Source organism: Catharus ustulatus, chromosome 5, assembly GCF_009819885.2.
Source record: "Catharus ustulatus isolate bCatUst1 chromosome 5, bCatUst1.pri.v2, whole genome shotgun sequence".
Lineage (NCBI taxonomy): Eukaryota > Metazoa > Chordata > Aves > Passeriformes > Turdidae > Catharus > Catharus ustulatus.
The window spans coordinates 47,736,491-47,755,211 of record NC_046225.1 but is presented as its reverse complement, the minus strand read 5'-3'; the positions used below and the strand labels follow the sequence as shown (position 1 = coordinate 47,755,211).

Sequence of the window (18,721 nt, the reverse complement as noted above, 5' to 3'; positions counted from 1 at the left end):
CAAACATGCTTGTTTTTAAAAGTGGCTTGCACAAAGTTTGGGCATTTTCCAGCAAAAGAAGTTAACAGCTTTCAGGAAGTTATAGAATCTTCTCACTGAGAAAGATCCTATTTTGCAAAGCAAAATCAGGGAGCTCTCAAGCTCCGTCCTGACACCAGCATCTACTGACTGAAGTTCTTGTCAAATTAAGAAATGTGATTTTCTCATAGATATTCACCATCCTGCAAAGGCAACCAGCTCCATCACTGGATTTCCCTACCAGTTTGCAGGATCCCATGTGTTGTCTGACCATCTACATGAGCTCCTGCTGTACATGCAGCTATGTATATACATACTTCTCTTTCCTCCCCTAGCACCTCCAGACTGTGCTGCAGGAGCCACAGAGATTGAGTCAAGCCTGCAGGAGTCTCTCTAACACACCTCACTCTCTGCCTGTTATAGCAGACTGGACAAGAATTTGAAAAGGATGTTCTTGCTGTATTACAAGTTCCACCACCAGAACAAACCTGGGCTGTGTTTACTCTGCTTTTTGCTGTGTGAAGAAAACATTGTTTATCACTGATCTCAGTTGGAGCCATTTGATGGTTTCTTTTTGAGCTCACTTTACTTCCAATTCAATAAGAACTAAAAATAATAACATGGATAATCTAATAGCAGATCAGTAGATATCCTGGCTGCTCTCAGTCTCAGAACATGTATCCCACGTACACTGGATGCACACACAGTGCATGAGTTTTCTAGCAGCAGTAGCTTTTCACCTAGGACAAGGGTGACATTTGTGAACCATAAAGCCTATCAATGTTACTCTGCCCAGTTGATATAGTGCAGAGGCTTTCTTAAAATAAATAACAAATGTTGATATCTCTCCGTGATTGCATACCATGGCCAAAGGGAAAAAAAAAGTTTAAACCCTTGAATTTCATATGCTCTGAAAAAATCTCAGATAAAAGAAAACAGGAAATAATTTGTAATATTAAAAATAGATTGCTTCCTGGAAGTAACAACCATGGTGTTCTTGTTGACTTTTTTTCATGTTAAATGCCACATACAGAAGCAGAGCCAGTCAGCTCCTACTTTTGTTTCAAATTTGTCTGAAAAGGAAAATTTGTCTGGTAAATTTTAAACTTTGTTTTGATTATTTTATATTTAATTTTGTGAGATAGTTTTTTATTTAAAATATGTTATTACAGGCCATGATGTGAAAGACCAACTTCAGAGCCCCCAGAGAAGCATCTTAACCTTAAATGTCATAAGTAGGATAAATATCCTGGATTGTTACCTCAGTTTTGGTAGGTGTTATTGTGGGTGAAAACTAAATAACAGAGAAAACAAATTGGTTTAAAGATAAATATTCTGAAAAACATTAAAAATTCTACTAAAACTCTTTCTACTAAAATTCTGAGTTTCAGTGGCCACTTGAAGCACCTTGTTGATCCCTGAAATACAGACTAATTCCCCATGAAATTAACTGTTTATGCACACTTAAGCTGTGTCCCCATGCTTTGCCCTGGATAAACAATGGCCAAAGTGGTTTATATGCTATGGTTGTTTTCCTTCTGAAAGGTGATTCCTAAAACAACTTCAATCAAAAGACGTGCAAAGATGAATGATGATTTTCTTCTTCCAAGACTCTTTCAACCCTTGTTTAAGGTGCCTTTCTTCAGTCAGGCTCACGTTTGCTATGAATGAACCCCTGGTTTCTTCCCATTAACTGCAATTTTTAATTCATCAAGGATCCTTACTTTAACTGTGTAAATATTAGACCTCAAGATTAGGTCATTGCCAGTCATCTTGTTAACTGGATAAACACAATGCCTTCTTTTAAAAGCATGCAGCTTAATTCCAGGACACAGGAGTGTTGCCGACATCCAAACAATGACAGTAAAATTAGTTTATCCATGTGCAACCCTTATCCTATAAGTGCTTGGGCATGGCTTGGTGTTAAAACCTTGTTCCTCCAAGCACATCTCACTTCACCTCTGTTGGCCCCTGGGGCTTGTCCTGGTTAGGATGTAAAGCCCTGACCAGCCAGAGTGAGCTCCATTCCTGGTCACACTTCTCAGGTAATTGCTACAAGTGCTGTGTGGAAATAGATAATAAAGGCAAAAGAAATCAAGGCTTCCCAAACTGTCTGGAACAACAGAGAGTGAGAAGACACCCTCTTATACTTTTTGTCTTTTCCCAAGCTTGATCTCTTCCCAAAATCTGACTATAACATGCAGCTTGGCCAGTTCAACAAGTCATCCTTCAGACCACTTATATTTCACTCATTTTTACTGCACTCCTCCAGTGTCTCTGGGTAGCAGGGCCAGTTGGGCAGAAACATATCTGCTACCTTTCCTAGTCATCTTTACCTGTTCTCACTTCATTCAGGAGGTGAAGGGCATAATTTTCCCAGGCCAGTTTTCTTCATCCCTGAGTCCACAACTGATGACTTCTCACCTTACTCACTGGGGAGAAAAAAGGGAATGTTCAAGCATTAAATCAAACTCTATTATCTCCCTGCAAACGTGAGTTGGGTTACTGCAAAACTTCTCTCCTCTTATGCTCCCTTGTAAAATCTTGAAAACTTCATCAAAATAAATCAAAATTACCACTAAATAAAAGTGCCCCAGGAACTTGACTTAGGAAAATGGAAACAAAACCAGATGATCAGATAAATCCAAGCTAATAGGAGCAGAAGGAGAAGAAATTGTGTTTTACCTAGTGAAGAATGCAGTGTTTGGATATACCTTAACCTGCCTACAAAGCACATCATTCCCTTTAAGGAAGGATTCATGGGACATCAATGGCTGATGTAAAAAGAAGATCCTGTTTCTTTGGAGAAACTCACCAAACGCTTTGAAGAGGGGCTGTAGCATAGCCTCTAAACCATGAAGCAGAAAAAGACGCAGGACACCTCAGTTCTTTGTGGAAACTTCCTGCTAGCTCTTTCCTCCACCATCTCAGGATCTTGCTTGAGATGGCCTGGAATGGTTTGACCTTGCCCAGCACTTCTGTCCAACACATCCCTCTATTACAGATCAAATTCCCTGTGACACAACTGTGTTTGAATGTACTTGCGAATTATGTGCCCTGTGATTATTTTCAGGAATCCAGAAACTAGGATGTCTTCCCAAAGTCAAAGCAGAGAAAAGTAGTCATCATTAAAATAGAGGCCATCATTATTCAAGGTGATGGTGCTGACAGGTGCTTCCTTCTCTCTTATTCCTTTTTGGAATGGTAGCTTTTTAAGTTTTAGGACTGATTCAAGCACATAATCGTAACTTTTCCTTTCTTCCTTTTATTTTTCTAATTTTTTTAAAAGAAGGGAAATGTTATAATATGTCTTTCAGCACAATTAGCCTGATATGATGCTGGTGAAATGACAACACTTCCGTTAATTTCAAGGAGCAGAAGCTGACTTTCTTATTATCCTTGTTTGCTTTCATTATGATGGGAAGAAACCTGCTTAACTGATATACTACCTAATGAATGAGCAGGAGGTTATAGAAAAGTAAGCAGTAGGAATAACGGTTGTAATGGTAGCAATCAGAAGCCAATAAAACACATCAGATCCCGACCTCAATTAACACCAACATGCTCTCTCATTTTAGCAGTAATATCAAGTGACTACTACAACATAGTTAAAACCCAGAGCTCTGTTTTCAAGGGATGCTGGTGACAGTTCTGTTTTCAAAACAAACAATTAGAGGCCACAAATCAGGATACCAAGTTGAAACGAGGTCTCCTGAGAATCGCATGATCCTGAGCTTGAGCTGTCAGATAAACACAGTGCTGCTACAGAGAGAGTCACATTGCTTTTCTCATTCCAGATGATAAACAGGTGTAACCTGCAATTTTAAAGTCCTGCCAGAAGTGGAGCAAACATCTACAGCTGGAATACACAGGCATTCTTCCAGTTTATAAAGACAGATAATATGAGATACTCTCTGAGCAACAGGCTTAACCTTTGAGGTTAGAAAGTTCAAACCAATTTGTTGAGAAAAGCTAAAGGCTTACATTAACAAGTCGTAGGAAAGGTCTGGACAAAGAGAGGAACCTGGACTAACAGTGATATGGAAATTTCTACAATCAAGACCAGTATCCAGGGTGTACTGACCTCAGCATTTTGTTCCTCTTTGAAGGAACATTTTGGAAGCAAATCTTCCACTCCTGCTCATGGCTGAATTCTTTGATACCATCATAGCATGTGTGAACCAGGATCCACTCAGATGATGCCAGACAAAAGGGTGAGATTGAGAAACATGACTGACATTCCCCAGCCACTTAAGGGCATTCAGGCTCCAAGTCAGATCAGAAATGGTTCAAAGAAACCTCCTCCCCCCAGCCACAGTTTGGTCACTGAGTTCTTGGCACCAGCTCATGAGTCATGCTACAGAGTTGCATTGATGCTAATGCTGACATAGCTTTATAGACAATTTCTGCTGGCAGACAAATCCAAGAGTACAGTAATTTCACGACTGTAAGGCACACCCTTTTGACTAAAATTTTCCCCCAAAACCAGAAGTGCGCCTTATAGTCTGGTGCACCCTATCTGATGGACAAAGTTATGACATTTGCCACCCTGGAGCCGTGAGCCCTGGGGGGAGCCGGCAGTGCCACGGCAACCATGTGGAGGCATGCCCAGGGGCCCGCGGCACCGCCCCTATGGGGTCCAGGCGGGTCCGGGGGCCAATGGCTGCCGGGTTGAGACGGGGCCTCGGCCAGCAACCGCGCGGGGGGAGCTGGGGGCGGAACCTTGCTGCAAAAAAAAAGTGCGCCTTATAGTCCGGTGCGCCTTATGGTCATGAAATTACTGTATTTATTTACAAGAAATTAGCCAGGTACAGCAGCAAAAAAAGAGAGATATTCTCCAGGCTGACAAAAGGCTCACCCACCTTCCAATAGATTAAATTTGAGCCTGCATCTTTTTTTATGCCTCACCAGAATTTACAAGAGAGAATATTCTCCACACTGCAGAATTTTTCCTAACATGCCCATCCTTCCTAGGATGATATCTCATATGGCAGGGAAAAGGCTCCCAGAAAAATCTTGGGCCAAATAAATTGGACATGCTTTTTCTATTGATCATAACTTCATGTGGAAGCCCTAGCACTTTTGAGGATCCAGGCACTTTTTCTGAGCTCTCCAAGGAGCTACATATGAAATGACATGAACTGGTCTCCTCCCAGTACCTGAAAGACAACAAGGTCTGTGTAATGGGATAATGTATGTAAGGATGTAACTGTGGCTTTGTCTGGGTTGGCTGCTGCTTTCTACATTGTCTGCAGCAGAAAGCTCACAAAGGTCAGTGCAGAGTCCAAACTTTCCAGGCAGAAAATCCAAAAATGAAGCATCATTAGTGCGAGTGAGAGATGAATAATCCAGTATTAATTGTTATATTTATTGCTTTCATTTATGGATGGAAAGGGCAGTTTACCCCCAGGTACATGGTGTGACTCTTTGGGATGGCTCTGCACATGGCCAGAATCTGGAATTGATGATCCTTGTGGGTCCCTTCCAACTCAGCATATTCTGTGATTCTGTGATAGAGACGTTTTACACTTGTGAATACCTATGCATCTCCTTCCTTAGGACATCCCACTTGTTTCTCCTGCTGTAGATATTTAGGCATGTATAAGCATATTTCCTGTTGGGTGGATTGAGGCATCTTAGCTCTTTTTCAGGTTTTAGTATTAAATCCTCTCTAAATGAAATGATCATCTCTTAGAGTCAACGTATCACTTGGACAGGAGCAACAGAAACTTAAGAGTCAGGTGTCATCTATAGTTTGATCCTTTAAGCTTGCTATTTGATATCTATTAATCATCACAGATAGAGCCCTAATTTCTCATCTGGTATTATATAGACATATTGAATAGAAAATGTGAGAGACTAGAGCCCTGTAGTAGCCCCCAGATGATGTCACAGGGCTGAGGACCAACTACCTCAAAATATTTTCTTGGCTTTCTGGGGTTAGAGGATTGAAGTGACTCTAGTCTCTCCAGAAGTTGTAGCTACAGTCTACTGAGATGCAAATTCCCTTCTGTATGATCTTTGAAAAGTCAGTGAAACTGGAAGTTGCCTCTCTCTAGCAACTGGAGAAGAGCAAATGCTACACATACATGGTCAAAAAAGACCAAAAACAACAATCCAGGGCAATGCAGACAATGAGTCTCACTTTGAGCCCTGGGAAAATTTTGAAACAAGTACTCTTGATATTTTTTGGCATATAAGGGAATGAAGGTGTTTGGCATCAGTTAGCATGGATTTAAGAGTGGTAAATTATGCCTGATCAACCTGATTATCTCCTATGATGAAATAACTGGCCTTGCAGGTGCCTTTGGTCAGGCTTTTTAGGCTGCCACTCACAATGATCTTATATCTCATGTTAGAGTTCTACAGTCTGGATGAGTGGGTAACTAGAGGGCTGGAAAATTGGTTGGATAATCAGGGTTGAGGGTTAATGTGTAATCCTTCACCTAGAAGCTGGTAACAAATAGGGTACCACAGGTGTCCTTCTTGTACACTCTTGTGTTTAACATCTTTATCAATGTCTCAAAGAGAGTGGTGAAGTTCACTTTCATCTAATCTCAGAGCTGGCCATGCTTCAGAGGAGGTTAGGAGGAGAGACCATATAAATACCCTTCAAAACTCAGGTATCTCACAGGTATCCCTCTGAGAAGACATTAAATGCAATTCATGCTGTTCTCTCAGAGACTATTAACATTTGAAATGTAGCATGCATCAGCATTCTTCGCACTTCATCACAGTGCCTCCTGCAGGCAATTTCCCCCTCTATTTTCCCATGTCGTGGGTATGTCCATCACAGAAGACTGTGATGGGTCAGATGGCTTTGTTGCTTACAGTTCACATGCTGAAGCTGTGGTTTGGTTTTCTCTCTGTTTTCACTCATGCCATGAATTTCAGCACTCGGCTCTCACTTCGTATTTTCTAGCTGTCACTGTGGTTTCGAATCAGTACAAGGTTTTCCACTTAAAGAGTTAAAAAGAGAAGCAATATCCCAGCACTAATGAGTCAAATACTATAGCTGAAAAAGGGCTGTGTGTCCTGAAATAGATTGGAGAGGATCAGTGCTGTAACCAAGTTTCCGTGTGAACCTCTGACTTTTATAAATACCAGAGACTCTTTCCTTTAAGATCCCAAGTTTACCTTCCTCATCTGGCTTGTTGCTTCCTTTAGCTGCATTGGGAGGGGACTGCTGTTTTGTAGGGAGAAGCCTGGGTTATTGTTGTCTAATTGGCCTTGTTTTTTTCCACATACTGTCCCATGGGTTTCAGAAACTGTGAGGCCAGTGAAAGGTGATTTTTCTATGCACAGTTCTTGGCGAGACAGCAACACTTGACATAGTAGCTGGTTTAAAATCCAAAGTGAAACACTCTTGGGTTTCAATGAGGACAAAGTTTCACACAGTTCTTTCTGCAGGATGATGCTCCTCAGAGGGAGGAGATTTATATGAGGGCAAAAATCCTGTGAACTTCAGAGAAAACTGGTTCCCCGGACTCTCTAAAAAATTTATTCGGTTGTTGTGGTACAGTATATATGGCATTTAACTTTTTGCATAATATCACTCTGATGGTTCTTGCAGACCCTGGGCAGGAAATCACTCTAATATGATCACACTGTCTGCCTGTCCTCCCTTCCTGCCCCCTGCAGCAACTTTTTAGTCAACTAACTACTTGAATCTATTAATTTTCCATTTTATTATTTTATATACAGTCTAGTGCTGGGGAAAGACTTCAGGCGGAGTTTGTGACTTAATAGGCACTACAAAATCTGACCATGAGAGCAGGACCCACAGTTAGTTCAGCTTCCCTGATTCTAGGCTTAGAGGGCAGACCTGTCTACTTTCCCCTTTTATTTCAGTCTCAGGTAATATTAGCATATTCTTCCTCTAATGAATTTTATTTTACCATGCCCTTGTCTGAGAGAAAACCAGACATAACTTGAGTTTTCCCTACTGCTCTCCTAGTAGAACAGTAAATGTTTGTTCCCAGGGGCTGATCAGCTCCTGCTTTGACAATGCCAATCACAGCCTTGCTTGTATCTCCATCTATTCCCAGCAATAACTAAGGAGAACTATACCAGGTTTCTAGACCCTTGCTCTAAAAAAAGCTGGGAGGATGACTAATATGTTAACATGTCAGAGTGTATGTGAAACAAGGGAATAAGGAAGAAAAAACCTATTTGAATAGTTAATACCTAGGGTCTAATCTTAAAATTTTAAGGTAAAGTATTTTTAAGGGAGAGTAAAGTTAGCTGTGTCTGAAATTTCCCGTGGCTCCACCCCAGATTCACAGTGATATTTGCAGAAGAAACTTGTTTACAAGCTCATAACTGTCTCATGGGAGAAGACATAGAGTGAGCCAGTGACTTGCTGGAAAAAGACATAGATAGTAGTGAGGTGCCAGCTGAAACAGGGAGCTGGGTTTCCCAGAGGGCAGCTTTATCAGGCTGCCTATTCTGTTTCTTCCCTTCCCTTTCTTCCCTTCTTCAGCCTTATGGGAAAGGCTTGGAAGAAGTCAGAGAAGTTAACTGCTGTGTTCCAGCCTTGTGAAAGCCCCTTACCTGCACTGCTTGCCATGGTTTGTACAACCCCTGGGTCCTGATCTCTCACATACCTGCTGTGCGTGGGCTGGCAGAGCAGGAGCAGCACTGCCAGATACTTGGTGCTTGTCTGCACCAAACACCGTGCTGCAAATCTGACAGGGTGTTTCTGCTCAGGATCATATTCAGGGCAGTTATTCATTTGTTTGCAGAGAGGCTGTGGATGCATGAGTCCCACCAACTGTGAGACTCAGCTCAGTGGATCTAGCTATATTTTGTCGCTGGGGATTTTCCCAAGGCCAGAATATTGACTTGATCATCTTAAAGGCTGATGCCACAGGGCAACATCCAAAGCCACCAATGTAAACAGCCTTTACATGTCAAGGACTTTCAGCAGCTGTTTAGAATTTCCATTCTTTAGCCTTGAGGAAATTCTTCCTTGTAAAATTACTACACAGGCATCCCACTGGTGTCAGTGAGCTTCCCCTCCCTGTGCATTGCTGAGCATGGTCTTGTGTTGTGTTCAGTGAACTTTGAGCTAGAAGCATGGAGTGATAAGAAAAATGTGATTTAGTTTTTCCTTTGTGAATTACCAATCCACATTCACCTTTTGGTTTTTTCCATCTTGAAAAAAATGGTAAACAGGTTGACTTCTTCACCAAGATTGTGTGGAAATACAGGATATATATATTTAGCACCAGTCAATCTGGTTCAGAATGAGTAGGAAACCCATCAGTTCCTGAGGCTGTAATAGATTTCCTTTGCACAACATGTCAGCAGTCTGATGGAGCTGAGGATATTCTGCCTGTGTACTTGAAATGTCAGGAATGCAGTGTTTATTTGCAGCAAAAAGGCTGACAATCAGGGCCTAAAGTATCTCACCCAGAGGTTACATGACTCTTCAACAAGCTGCTGAGAGAGACACAAACTGTGCAGCTGGTACTTGGTGGAGATGAAGCATCACTGAAATCAAACTGCAGGCTGCAGCCACCATGTGAGGTGTCTGTGACAGTGTCTGGTCCACTGCCCTTCACCCTCTCTTTGGAGACACACTTATTTTCAGAGGGCTTGGAACCACTTAGAGCAATTTTAGCAGAATTTGTTTTACCAATTTATGAGGTGCTCTTTGTAGAGCATTTCAGGCACGTGTTGGAAACCACTCATTTATCATCTTTTATGTGCAGCCCAAAAACTGTAACTCTTGCAGAGAATTAGTGTCAATGACAATGTTTTAGTTAACAACAAGAGCTTACAAGTTCACTTATAAAGGCTTCAGGGGGTCATATCACAGTACACCAAAGCACCCTGCTAGGTGCTTTAGCAGTCAGTAGTGGAAACCGAAGTAAATCAGCAGGATAAGCACATAGAAAACTTCTCCCAAACGCCCTGTCCCAGTTTCCCATGATTTGCAGCTCAGAGATTTCCTGAACTTGTGATGTGATTTATATGTTTAGTACCTCTGAATGCTTCTTCCTCTTCTTCCATTAATTTGCTCAACAGTTTGCTCAACTGATGTACATTTTTACAACCTGTGGAAAAGAATTTCACAAGTTTACTGAGCACAGACGAAAGCTATATTAATGCATTTGCAGCTGATGCTCACTAGTTCTTGTACTGGAAGAGACAGAAAAAGAGTTTTCCCCTACAACTCTATTTCTGTAAGACACAACCTATGTGAGGGGTGAGCAACGTACTATCTGTTCTCTGTAACACAGTAAAAGGAATGCAGAGAACTCTTGATGAAGACTTTTACACATCTGAAGGAATATCTCCAAGTTTACTTGAAGTTCCTTCAGCTACTGAAGAAAAAACAAGAACATAGTGGACAGAAGAAAATGTCTTTCTCACCATTTCAGAAAATACCCCAGATGGGAGCAGTGGTATACTCTACCCCATTTGCAGCTCACAGCCACATAGACACACTGTGCTACATCTGAAAAAGGTTGCAGTGGTTTTAGTTTCACAAGCAGCATTAGCTGGAAGAAGGACTGGAGCTGTGTCTCTTGACTACTGCCAGCACCCACAGCTTTCCTTCCTACAGGTGCCACATCTGTTTTTATAGCTGTGATGCTCAGTAAACCATGTCCTGGGAGTTGAGTTCAAAATAACCTGAGACAACCAACCAACCAACCAACCAACCAACCAACCAGCCAACCAACCAACCAACCAACCAATCAACCAACCAACCAACCAACCAACCAACCAACCAACCAACCAACCAACGAACCAATCAACCAACCAACCAACCAACCAACCAACCAACCAATCAACCAACCAACCAACCAACCAACCAACCAACCAACCCCATCCAATTTTTTTTTCCAGTCATCTCAGTTCTTTGCTGGCACAAAAAATCCCACAGAACACAGGGTAAAGGTTAAGCCCAAGAGTCCTAAACCACAGTGAAGGTGTTTCTTTTGATGAAGAAACTGCCCAACTCTGACACTTTATGTCAGAGTAAGTGTCAGAGAAATGCTGGGCTGAGCTATACTGAAAGCATATATACTGCAAGTACAGCTTGTGAAACAAGAGCTACCTGAGATGAACCTTGCATTTTTTTACCATGATATTTAAGCTCTGATGAACTGTAAGATGTCCAAACCTAGGAATATGCTCTTTAAAATGAAAACGCATCATATAACGAAAAATAAAAAGTACTTCCTCAATTCAGATGAGAAATCTGTTACAGACACTTCTGTGGCACCTTAGGCTAGTGAATTTTTGGAGTAACTGACAAACATGTTTATGGCATAGTGATTTGAATAAACATATTTGTATGAGTATATTGATTTCCTTGAAAGCTATGTAATGGTCAGGAATTTTAATGATGTTTAGGAGTCAGGAGGGGGAAAACTTTTTAAACACACAGCAATGATTTTCTACAGTCTACTTCCAAAACTGTTAATTGACTGCAAAGATTCAAGACTGTGGACAGATTTTGCAATCTTTTATTCAATGTCTAAGATATCTATCTCATTATGCAAAGCCCAGTTTCAGCAGAATTATAAAGATTCCTGCTTATTTGATTTCGAAGCTGGCCCCATAACAGACTCAACAAACTATAGCTATTAAGGGACTCTACATGATACAATATTGATTTCTCTAATAGCTATATAATTATACTGAGAAGCAAATTGCTAATAAAACTCAATAATCCTCTTGAAAAATTAGCAACATTGGCCCGGGAGCAGGCTTGAAATGACTAAAGCCATTGTTCCAATAGCATTACCAAACAGACATTAATAATTGTATCGCTTTAGCTGCACACTCCCTGCTGTTTTAGTACTTAACCATACTGAAATGCTAAATAGTTGTTGCCAGTTTAAGAAGTTTATCAGACAATATAAAGATGTCTTTGTGATTGCAATACAAAACTACACATAAGTGCACCAAAAAAAGTTCTGCTGGTGAAGTTATCTCCTAAGAGCTCCGTTTATGGGTATTACCCAGAGTTTAAAGAGAGCTTTTATACCCCTGAGTCTTAACTCAGTAAGCAACTGATAAGATAGGCCTGGCTTTCCCTCTGTTTGGCTGGTTCATGGTGGTAAATGGTGCTCCTGTTTGTGCTGCATTTCAGTCATCCAGCCCCTGCCTTCTGCCTCTTATCCCTCCCCGCAGCCAGCCAGGAGCCAGCACAAACAGCCTGGGAACAGGATGATGCTGCACACAGGAGATGGGTGCAGCCCAGCCCCTGGAAACCCCTGGAAACCTTTCACCAGCCAAAAATAGCAGCGCTGAGAAGATGTCAGCAAAGCCGGGTCTTGACATTGACTGATGCTGGCCAACACTGCGCTCCATCCGTCACACGAACCACCGTCCTCTGCTGCCTGCCCCACTGCCTCCTTCCTCCCCATGGAACCCAGGGAGCTTGTGGAGACCTGCTTGGGAATCGTGCCAGACACATCACCTTCTCACCAAGGGGCCCTAGTCACAGGTCTGGGGAGATGCAAACAGATTTTACAGGAATACGCTGACTTGAAAGGGAAAGACTGGGAGTAACTGGCAATAAAGTCCCGAATGATATCATGAAAGTGAGTAGGGGAAACTTGATCAATGTACTGGAAAATGGTTTGGGCCATTAAGTAAAAACTGCATGCAAACAGCTCTTGCTGCAGGATGTTGCAGAAGTTAAGGGAGACACACAAGCTCAAAAAGTAGAAAATCCATCAAAGGATATTGAACATAAGAGTCCATTGATCGCTCAGATGCCTTGCCCAACTGATCAGCTCTTAAACCATAGCCTGAACATGGTGAACAGAGAAATAAATGGATCAAGTCTAAAAGTGAAACCCTAGAAAATTTCAGGGATTATCCTTCCCAGGAATAAAGGGGTCCTACTTCTGCATGAAATATGCACTATAAAGCAGCGTCTACATAACTAGCAGCAGGCAGTGCTGGTCTTCCAATCAAACAGTGTAACCTGAAGGTCTCTAACAAGCAAAACCTCTTTTTCTTCCTTGCTTCCTGGTGCTAAAGCACAGCTATCCAGGATCCATGCATATTTGAAAAGGATATACACAATTATTAAAACTTTCTTTCTGTCTTTGGCTCCTCTCCACTGCTCCATGCAATGCAGCACTGCCAAGCCTAGGCAGAGTGTCAGTCCCAAAAGCAAGGCCACTGCTGCCTGCTGGCCCCCATCAGCTGCAGAGTTAACCAAGGTCTGGTACACTGGAAATAAATGGTGGAAAACAACTGGCCATCTTCAGCCTCAAATGAGTCTGAGTACATGACACAATGGGAGAGTGGAATACACCAAGAAGGAACTCCAGCAACCAGACAAGACTTGCATTCCTCTGGTTATTCCCAAATGGGGAGATGATGCAGCTGAAGGTGTGACTTCAGCACATGCAGAGGTTACCCTGAGGCTGACTTCCTGCTAGTGAGCCTGGTGCCAGCAGCACAGACTTTGCTATGTGCACCACTATCATGAGGCCATCACTGCAATGGGCGATGCTGGGTTAAGCTGAGGTCCAGGTTGCCAAACGCTCATTGATGCTGCTGCTTAGCTGGGCAGGATGAAAACTACTTTATGACAATGAGTGGTAATCATGGTTCTGACTGTAGTGTGAAAACAGATCAAGAGAAATTAAACTAAACTCTCCCTGTGAAACCATTGGCATGACTATACTGAAAGAGAGAGCAGCATGGAGCCCAGGGAAAAAGCTTTGTAGAATGGTGAACAGATTCAGTTCTCCTTGGAAAAGATAATTGAACTTCATTTCACATGTTCTACCTTTTTAAGAAAGTCTTCTTTTTTTTTACCAGAACCTAGGAAACCACATAGCATTGCGATTTTACCTAGCACCAGAGACTGTGTCTGACATTACAGCTGGATCTGGAAATTGAATTCATTTCCCCCCCACTCAACCCCAAAACTTACAGAGCAGTCATCATTCACCATAACATGTCATCCTAACAAGCTGCAGGGCAGAGATACTTTGAACCAACACATTTGAACCAACTGAAGGCAGTCAGTGAACAATGTCTAGGTAACCAGAACACCCTTCATCATGAATCTGATATGTTTAACAGCTAATTAAACCTGTGTAGGGATTAGGCTCTACATTGTACAGTTTTATGGCAACAAAACCTGAGCTTCCTAAGATTACATCGAGCAGCTCCTTATCTCTGATGCCGAGATGTTTATCAGCACCATATGTTACAAGCTCCTGCTATGTTTCCCAATGACCTTCTGGGACTTAATCAGCCTGAATGTCAGGGGTTGAGGAGCTGAGGACATATATTACAACACAGAATGCAACACTCAGCCAGGCAGAATAAAAATACAGGACTGAAGTCCAAAGAAAAGGTCCTGGCTGGTTAACTTCTGTCCCTAATAAATTTGTCAATTAGAAGGAACAAACGTTAACTTTGTTTTCGTTGCCCTTGCTGTTGCTCTGTGAGGTCCCACACTGCGAGGTAACACAGGGTGTGTGCTCAAGTATCAGTGATGAGGGGAAACCTCAGATGATTCATGGTTTGGGAATGTTTTGCATAAAAATAGCAAATTCCAGCTTTGTATCTGGAGGCTATCCATGCTACCCAGTTATGTTTTCCAGCCTTGGAACCATAAAAAGAGGAAATTTTTGCCCCAATGTCAGTAGCTCTGTGATTGTAGTGATTTTACTCACACACTGCTTTTAGAATTAATAAGCACACTGTCCCAAAAGTATCCAGGCATGGTCTGTCGGGACGACTACATCAGAAGACGTGCAGTATCATCCTAACACTTTTATTCTCATGAGAAATGCACTTGTTTGCAACAGGAGATGCATTAATAAGAACAGCTTGGGCAAGGACTGGATTTGCCAAGACATTTCCATGCAAATGATGAGATACATTTTACAATATCTCTTGCAGGGAGAAGGACCTATCTACCATTCTTGAACACCCCTGCATTCTTCAGGTGGGCTGTGTTTACAATGATAAGAGCTGACAAGAGCCATATCCAAGCCCTGAAACTGCCTATTTCTGGCATGGCTATGCTTGATTCCCCACATCCCAACCCACCAGCAATTACTGCTCACTCTGTCAGTTCCTCTGAACAAGATGAGTCAATCTCATCACTGCTTCTCCTCACTCCAACCCAGCTGCTCACCGTGATATGTTTGGATACACAATCTCATAGGTGTCCTTTCTATTTACTGTAGCTCATTGGGCTTAGATCCAATTAGGCTGAATTTCATGGATAAGGATGCTGATCCAAATGTTGATGCTTTGCTGCACAACTGCAGGATAGAGATAAAACTGGGACTGGTTTGCAAGGCATTTGCAAATATGTGCATTTATGTCTGTTGTTTCATTGAAAATATCCTTTTTGGAATTTAAAGTATCTCAAAGACAGATGTAGCATGACGAGGGTTTATCTGAATGTGCTGAATATTCAGAATACAACAAAAAGTCCAGGTGTTTAAAGGCCACGGTTTGAGAAAAGAATTGTGTTACTGGATGCCAAATATATGAACACATTTTTAGAACCTTTGCCTGCTTCTGACAGTGAATATATGGTTTGGGTTGATTTTTTTATTTAGAAACTAATTTCCTCTCCTAAAGTAGGTGTGTGCTAGTTGCCACTTTTTCCAGGCATATTTAAAATTATTTGGACCCCTTGGCTGACAAGGACTGCAAGTGTGAACTTAGTAACTGACATGGCCATGTCTTGAAACTTCATTAGTCTGCATTGTGGTAGGAGGCTGTTTTAGAGGCACTGTGAACACACAGGGAGCATCTTACTGTGTGTTGTGGCACATATTGTGTGTTACACCAAGCTGGAGAGGGGAAAAAAAAAAACCTACAAAATGAGATGTCTAAACTGAACATCCCAGACTTTGAGGAATGCAGGTCTAGGGCAGATGGATATCAATGACACATCTCCATCTCCACCTCAGTGTTAGGATTCTCCAACACATGGCTCATCAAGATCTTGCCAGTGTCAGTATTTTATGTCCATTGTGTAATAAGACAGAGAAGAGCACTTTCATTAAAGATATTGAAAAATATTGCAGAAAGGGGATGTTAAAGGATGTAGCATTGTCTGTTGAGCACACTCTGCTGGCTAGACCCTTGCCTGGGAAGCAAGACAAATGTCAAATATATATGTGAAAACACAAGTCCTTCCTAGATGTCCTTACCCATGATCTAGGAAGCCTCTCCCATTTTTTCTACCTGACCTCCCTGCTCCTGATTTCCTGGCTGTAAAATGCTTTAGATTGAGGGGAAGCAATGGAGAAACATTTGCAACTTTACGTCCCATAGCCTTGTATTTGGGTAATGCACATAATGTGTAGAAAGCACTAGTCCCATGTTCAGCCTGAGAAGAATTTAACAGCAAGATCTCTCACTTCTAGACATATGTTCTCTCTATGCAGTAGCCTGTCTCATTTTGAACTGCAGTAAAGAGAAGTTGAATTAAAGTCTGCACTTCGTGGTTTAACTTCCCTTGCAGTATTTTTTAGCATAAGTTGTCATGTCCCTGCATGACAGCCTTGCCCTAAGAACGAAGGCCTATGCAGTGCAGAAGAGAAAGTAAAAAACTGTACAACAGAGCAAAAATAGGAGCTTTAAGTACAGGTTTAAAATAAAGGAAGACTTCACTGCACAAGAGCAAGGACAACATTTAGTTTGTGAGAAGTGAGCTAGGAGAAACAAAATTGGGAAAGGATGAATGAGGCTTTAAGGGAAAATGCCACTCCCCAGGCAAAAGCCACAATACAATTAGATCAACCATCCCCAAATGAACATAATAAACTCTTTCAGAGGAGATTCAGCTTGTACAAGCAGTCTCTTCCTCTGGCCATTTCTCTAAACGTATTTATTGCCAACTGCTAAAAATCACTGAAGTTTCTTTACTACACATGCCGACTACATGTTTGTAGACTTGAAACAAGTAGTACTTTAGAATCTTCCCTGTCAACAGAAAGGCTATAACAAAAGAAAACAAACTTACTTGTAGCCCCCAGGTCTAAATTTCCAGTCCCTTTTAATAAAGTGAAAAGTTGTAGCTATTAAAAAATGCTATCACCTTTGCAATGCTGCAGAAAACCGATACAAAATGTGAATAGTAAAATATCTGTCATATAATATATATTTATATTTAATATATTACATTTATTTCTACATAAAGAGGCTATAAATACTGTATATGCCTTATATTCATGGTTCCCAGCATTTGACATTATAGTAAGTACAAACAAAAAAATACTTATAAAAATACAAAATGAACTCAGTAGAAATAGCTTTACATTTTAAAATCTTGTAGTCCTCAATGTGTCTATCAATAGAGTTCTGGGACTACAAGAGCACAGGTAAGAAGTTGTCCAACAATTAGGCACAATTTCATCACTCAGAGAAGATCGGAGCTGCCATGAAACCAGTCACGGATTCCCAAGGCTACATAAACTGAGATCTCTGCCACTCCAAACAGACTTTGAGTTTTCAAAGGGAAAGAGTCAGACCTAACCTGAGGGAGGGGGAATGAGATGAGAAGGCAGGGTGCCCTTAGGATGCCCCACCAGAACCACAGTGCTTCCTGTGGTCCTTGAGTAAATGGCATTGCTCTTTCTACCTGTTGCAGAGGCTGCCTAAGTGGTGATCTGGGGGGAGGGGAGTATTTTCTGCAGCAGTTTCAGGCAGCTCAGAGGCAGGTAGGCATCTGGCATGAGTGAGGGTGCTGGGGATGTAAGGGGAGCAGAGCCATCCTCGGAGGTCAGGCATGGCCCTGCTATTTGAGTCCCATCACTTGGTTCAATGCTCTGCCTTCTCCCTACTAACTTCACTGAGAAAATGCAACTCATGAGAACTTTTACAGCAGCCTTTTTCCTCTGCCAAGGACAGAGACCATCACCCACACCTATATTTAGCCCAGCCTATGTTTAGTCTCAGGCCATCAGAGTGCCAGAGCCTTGAGCTGGAGGTTCCTCTTTTTGTTTGTGAAGGTACAAGCAAGGAAAAACTCTGAGAAACAAGAAGCCAGTGTCATGCTGTTTCCTTCCTGGAGTCCAGCCACAAGGGGAAAAACAAACAAAAAAAACCCCACAAAAAGCAGGGATGTGCCATTATTTCGTACAAGTAGAAACAGTTTAGTGGAATGCCATGATGTTGCCTGCATCAGGCAGATGTTCAACATCACCAGGCTCAGCCTCTGCCACGGGGTTGGCACAACCCACACACCACGGCCAGCACTTTGCACCTTCAGCCACCAGCATCTGAGGAATGAAGTCCAGCCTGGCACAGCACAGTTTTGCTGCCAGATGCTTCCGCATCATCTTCAGGAAAAATAAATGTCTGTTCTCAGTCCCGTGGATGCCGTCTTTCAATACATCAAAAACCTGAATCCCACCAGCCCAGGCAATGAAGGCACATCCCAGGGGGAGCTGGAGCTGGCGGCTCCCCCCTAGAGTGGCGCGGGGCTCTCGAAGGGGAGCCCGTGCGCGCGGCAGAGCGCGGGCGAAGCCTCCTGCGCACACAAGAGTTCCGTTTCCTCGCTGGAGTACACGGTGGTGTCCATGTCATCAGAGTGGTATCCTGACTGGTACCCGCTCGTCTGGTTGGAGGCCTCGGACATGACGGATTCGTTGCTCTTGCTGGGCACCAGGGTGCTGCAAAAGCAATCAGAAACAGGGCTGAGAGAGCTGTCTTCTGGAAGGCAGGTGGGCGACTCCGGGTGGCA

General features: G+C 42.3%; 1 protein-coding gene across 1 annotated transcript in view; it reads right to left on the bottom strand.

The window, feature by feature from the left end:
- Positions 1-16,702: 16,702 nt before the first annotated feature.
- The window catches only part of KDR (kinase insert domain receptor), a 30,320-nt gene continuing 28,301 nt past the window's right edge, over positions 16,703-18,721 (bottom strand). The window contains exon 30 of the mRNA XM_033061202.2: positions 16,703-18,650. Coding sequence (XP_032917093.1) covers positions 18,446-18,650 — 205 coding nt within the window. The 3' untranslated portion in view covers positions 16,703-18,445. The remainder of the gene's footprint in view (positions 18,651-18,721) is intronic.